Source organism: Argiope bruennichi, chromosome X2 (assembly GCF_947563725.1).
Source record: "Argiope bruennichi chromosome X2, qqArgBrue1.1, whole genome shotgun sequence".
In the NCBI taxonomy this organism is placed as follows: Eukaryota; Metazoa; Arthropoda; class Arachnida; order Araneae; family Araneidae; genus Argiope; species Argiope bruennichi.
This window is the reverse complement of record NC_079163.1, coordinates 21,614,105-21,620,104: the sequence shown is the minus strand read 5'-3', so window position 1 is coordinate 21,620,104 and position 6,000 is coordinate 21,614,105. Positions and strand designations below refer to the sequence as shown.

The 6,000-nt window shown below is 30.7% G+C and overlaps 1 protein-coding gene across 1 annotated transcript in view; it reads right to left on the bottom strand.

Moving 5' to 3' along the window:
- Positions 1 to 238: 238 nt before the first annotated feature.
- The window catches only part of LOC129960659 (uncharacterized protein DDB_G0290685-like), a 29,405-nt gene continuing 23,643 nt past the window's right edge, over positions 239 to 6,000 (bottom strand). The window contains exons 4-5 of the mRNA XM_056074210.1: positions 4,570 to 4,671; positions 239 to 624 (exon numbers count right to left, since the gene is read on the bottom strand). Of these exons, the coding sequence (XP_055930185.1) occupies positions 538 to 624; positions 4,570 to 4,671 (189 nt within the window). The 3' untranslated portion in view covers positions 239 to 537. The remainder of the gene's footprint in view (positions 625 to 4,569; positions 4,672 to 6,000) is intronic.

Sequence of the window (6,000 nt, the reverse complement as noted above, 5' to 3'; positions counted from 1 at the left end):
ATTTATAAACATATTGTCAATACCAATATCTCCATACGAAACGGTTATCTTACACATAAGCTGACTGGACTCAACTATAAAAATGCAGAGAAATTTTGCAGTTCAGGAAACATAATTATTCCACATATAATAAACAACGTGCATTTGAATTTTTTACATAAAAAAGGAAACATTATTTTGTTAACAACTTTCCATTCCATAATAACGTGTATTACTATTTCATATATAAATACTTCCATAAAAATTTTGTCTATTTAACATGGTGACAATAAGCGGATTTTCTTCTTTTTGTCTTGCTAAATGTTTGTTTCATCAGTAATATAAAAAGTTCTTCTTTGACTTTGACAATGCCACTTCTATGCGGCTGGTAAACAAAGTTTTCGCTTTCAAGCTCTTATCTCAAATAAAGAGAATATAGTGCACTGGAAAGTGTCCAAGTCTCTCTCTCGCTGTCTCTTTTTGAAAAGTCCTTTTGTCACTTTGTATTTGAAGATGCATGTAGAATAAAGTATGAAAAATGTTTATGAGCCAAACATTTTATTCTGAAGTGGAATATGGTTCCAAAAGCTGCGCTTGAGTCAGTACTCCAGGATGAGTCAGATAGTACTTGGGACTGTGACCAGCCTAGAAAAAAAATCATAGAATTAATATTAAAAAAATTGAAAAAAATTATAAAATCTGATAAAATGTGCACTACAAAAGATAAAATAATCGCTCTTTGGCTACTGTGACCAACCACTAAGGCACACAGAAAAATCTGAATGACAGGACCCCATCGCGATAGTATTGGCGGGAACTAAGGTTGGGTTCTAAGGGCTATCACCAGCCACAGTATAATCCCTCCCGTGGGAGGCACGTCCCGTCATTGGTAAGGAGTAACCAATCCCATACCATTTATGTACCCACCTGGTTGGCAAGAATCAATTACCATACCGGAAATTTTTCAACCTCAGGTCTGTGGTGCCCCCCTTGTGGGAGAAAAAGATAAGATAACCAAATATAGTATGATATGATAGCAATGATAGTATAGAAGCGATAGTATGTAGCAAACATATGTTGCATTTGTTTAAAATTACAATTTTGCTGCTAAATATAATGATTCTGGAAATCAAAAAACTAAACGATTTATAATGATAATGAAATTACGAACGTATTTCATTAAATAATTTTTAAAATATTTTATAATAACTGAATAAAAGTTGAATTCTTAGATTTATTCCTAAATCTTCGTTGTAAATTTTATTTTTTAAAAATAAAATGTAATTACAAATTTAAGAAATTAATTTTAAATTACTAAAATAAACAGATAGAAAATTAACTGATAGATACTAGAGTTTGTATAGTTCTCTCTAATGTGGTCGTTAATACACAAATTCTGCAGTTTTATTTTGTTTCCCATTTTCGGACCCCTTCATAGCTAAAAGAATCTGAAAACCTGTTTACAAATAATTTCAGTTCTTTTAATTTATTGTCTTTAAGGATTAAAACAGGCAGAAGGTACTTTTTCCATGTTTTTAATTCAAGCTCAAAGCTTTGAATGCTTTGAGTCCAATGCTTTGATTCAATACGCTTTAGAACAACATCGTCCATGTTATCTTAACATTACTTCATTTTATAATATAACATGATCTAGTGTCCCTTTTGTTAATAGTCACACTCTTCTCATAGCAATATTGTATTGCCGTTATTTGCTGCTAATATCAATAGTTTAGGCCATGATTCTAAACATAATCAAAATTGTTGACTTTGTATAACGTATCCTAAGGTTAAGGTGTTCCTAAGGCTAGAAAGATGTCAACATTGACGAGCAAAGACTCATTATCTCAAAGGGTGTGAAATCTCAAACATGAAAGCCAGACAGCAGAAGACTTGGAACACAACCTTTAGATTGATCGAAAGTTATGTTCTGAGTCTTCTGCTCTCTGATTAAGTTTCTGTTAATTCTAAGATTAGATAGGAATCTTATAATCTTTTTTCATGATTTTTAAGGTATTTCCTGAATATTATGATAATATATTCTGGATTAATAATTTTAGCCAAACTTGAGATAGTCATGTCATAGTCGATAAAATACTTAATGGATATTATTTTATATTTCGTTTAACATTAATTTACTATTCGGATGACTTATTATAGAATTAAAAGATTCATTTGGTGTTTGCTTTGAGTTCTAAGTAATCTTATTAAAATTATTGAAGTGCATTTTTATTTCTTTCGGGCATTGTAAATTTTTTGCAATTTGTTAAGTAACGTTTTTTAGTATTTCCAAGAATATTAATCAGCAGGGTGATAAGCCTATAATTGCTAGGGAATATCTTTTCCAGTATACGCTGACTTCACATATAAGATACGTAACTATGCTCGGAATGTAATTCTTAAAAAACACTCTAATATATATATATTGCATACAAAAGTGATAAAAATGCGAATCATACAAAAAAAAAAGTGTTGCGATCATCAAACATTTCGAAATCCAGATTTTTAGGAATTTCGATGCTTGAGGCTTCTCCGAGACGAGAAATGTAATTTCCGAAATGTTGTCTATCTGTCAGTCTGTTTGGCTGTGTGTAAAATGATTTACACACGCAATGAGTTAGAACGATGAAATTTAGTATCATACGTCAAAACTATGGATTTCTGTAAAGGTTTGGATGAAATATATTGAAATTTTGGCAATCTGTCTGGCTGTGTGTAAAATGATTTACACACGCAATGAGTTAGAACGATGAAAGTTAGTATCATACGTCAAACCTATGGATTTCTGTAAAGGTTTGGATGAAATATATTGAAATTTTGGCAATCTGTCTGGCTGTGTGTAAAATGATTTACACACGCAATGAGTTAGAACGATGAAATTTAGTATCATACGTCAAAACTATGGATTTCTGTAAAGGTTTGGATGAAATATATTGAAATTTTGGCAATCTGTCTGGCTGTGTGTAAAATGATTTACACACGCAATGAGTTAGAACGATGAAATTTAGTATCATACGTCAAAACTATGGATTTCTGTAAAGGTTTGGATGAAATATATTGAAATTTTGGCAATCTGTCTGGCTGTGTGTAAAATGATTTACACACGCAATGAGTTAGAACGATGAAATTCAGTGTCATACGTCAAAACTATGGATTTCTGTAAAGGTTTGGATGAAATATATTGAAATTTTGACAATCTGTCTGGCTGTGTGTAAAATGATTTACACACGCAATGAGTTAGAACGATGAAATTCAGTGTCATATGTCAAAACTATGGATTTCTGTAAAGGTTTGGATGAAATATATTGAAATTTTGGCAATCTGTCTGGCTGTGTGTAAAATGATTTACACACGCAATGAGTTAGAACGATGAAATTCAGTGTCATACGTCAAAATTATGGATTTCTGTAAAGGTTTGGATGAAATGTATTGAAATTTTGGCAATCTGATGGCTGTGTGTAAATGATTTACACACGCAATGAGTTAGAACGATGAAATTCAGTGTCATACGTCAAAACTATGGATTTCTGTAAAGGTTTGGATGAAATATATTGAAATTTTGGCAATCTGTCTGGCTGTGTGTAAAATGATTTACACACGCAATGAGTTAGAACGATGAAATTCAGTGTCATACGTCAAAACTATGGATTTCTGTAAAAGTTTGGATGAAATCTATTAAGAGGAAATCTGTTCTTCAATGTGCATGTGCACCCAATAACTCAAACACTCAATAAACTAGATAAAAGGAACTTGAAATTTCGTTTTCTTATCGAAATTGCATATCTGCATCAAATTTTTGAAAAAAAAATAAATTATCGCTAGTTTAATCGCATTTTCGTCCATATATTCTTAAATCCATGAGCATCGTAAATCTAAAACAAAGTAACTTGGTATATTAGTGACATACTTGAAATTTAGTATTTAATCTTTTCGTAAAAAAATAAAATCGTAAATCTGAGTCAAATCTTGGTTTCTGCCTAAAGAAAGAAAACGTCCAAAATGAATTTTCAGTTTTCTTCATAACACTATGCTGCACGAAAGTGTCATTTTGTTTTAGTATAATATTAAAATATAGTAGAGAAAACTTCCGCAGGTTGCATGAATTGATTAATTTATCAATTAAATTCATAATTACAAATGAATTCATTTGTTGCAAAATCTTACCTTATCACCAAAGTTTTCATCAGCTCCAACTGATTTAAATAACCCATAAAGACTATCGTTGTCTTGCAAAACATACAGCATTCATTCATTTATTTATCAATTAAATTAATATTAAAAATAAATTATTTGTTGAAAAATCTTACCTTATCTTCAATGCTTCCATCAGCTCCAGTTGATTTAAGTAAACAATAAAGAGTATCGTTTGTCTTGCCAAACATGCAATATTAATTCATTTTATCAATGAAATAGATAATATTCTAATGAATTAATTTGTTGCAAACTCTTACCTTATCTTCAATGCTTTCATCAGTTCCAGATGTTTTAAGTAGCCTGATAAATTGTATCGTTGTCTTGCAAAACATTCAGAACTAATTTTTTTTATCAATTAAATAGATAATATTCAAATTATTTTTTGTTCTAAACTCTTACCTTATCTTCAATGTTTTCATCAGCCCCAGCTGATTTGAGTAATCTATAAAGAGTACCATTGTCTTGCAAAACAGTTGCATAATGAAGAGGCGTCCTTCCTTCCTGCAAGAGAATGTATATCCAATTCTATTATTTGTATATATTCAAGGAATGACAAGTAGTGTAAATAAAACGACTTTAAACATCAATTTTCAATCCGTATCGTTAACGCAGATGCTTTAATTATTATTACACGTCATGAAATTTTGGATTGTTATTCTCATATTTTTCAAGTATTAATCAGAAACTGATTGCTCCGACCCGCCAGAAAGTACACGGAAAAACTTGAATGACCGGACAGCTGCAACAGCAACGCTGGCGAGAACTGTGGTTGAGTTCTAAGGTCCATCAGGACCCACGGTACAAACCTTCCCTAAAGATGTTCATACCATCATCGATGGAAGGAGCCAGACCCCCACTTTTTCGTGTACCCACGAGGGTGGCGAGATCCAAACACCATGCCGGAAGCTTCTCATCCTCAATTACGAGTTGCCCCCCCTGTTGGATTTTCAAATATTAAATAGAAAGATAATTTGGTATAAATCTTGAATTTCAACTTAAAGTTCAAAATTTCTCCAAATATGCTTCAATGAACTATTTTTCTCGCAAACGTTTTAATAAAAGATGCGCCGAGATATCATTTTTGAAAAGAATTTCGATGAAAAATGTATTCATTTTATGTTTATTTCTGCTTAATACCCGATGCTAAAACCCGAAGATCTTATTGTTTTTCAACAGTTAAATTTCTTTCTTGCAAATGTAGTAATAAACGTTTTTATAGAAAACTGCAAAAAAAAGTTATTACCTTCGTTTACTTATTTTTGATATTTTAAATTAGAAAAACTGAGCTCATTTTTTCTATCAATTATGCAGTAGTAAATGATTTTCAGAAAGAAGTAAAGAAAAGAAATCCATAGTCAAATAACTATACTCATAGTTAAATTCATACATTTCAAAGAAATACGTATCAGATACTATCTTAATCAATTTAAGATTTTTATTTTAATTAGTAGCTGTATGATGATTCTCTTGTTCTAATTTAAACGGGGAACACAAATTCATAATAGATAGTTTTTGTAATTTGAATTATTAAAATACGCTTTGTTATATCATTATAATTCCTTGAAGCATTTAAATAATCTTTTTGATTGCATGGAAACATTATCTGCCTTCAGTCGTGGATCTATAATTAGCGTTATTAAACCAATTTATCTATGTTTCGTGTTTTAAACTTGGTTCATACAATTTTATGAAATTTGTTTTGTGAATATTTCGAATCGGTATCAACATTCACTTCTAAAATTATTCAATTATTTTTAGCATGAATATTGATTTGAATGAAATTTTCAGCATTGCAATTAATATTGGTGTGAGGTAAAAGTTCTTAAATTC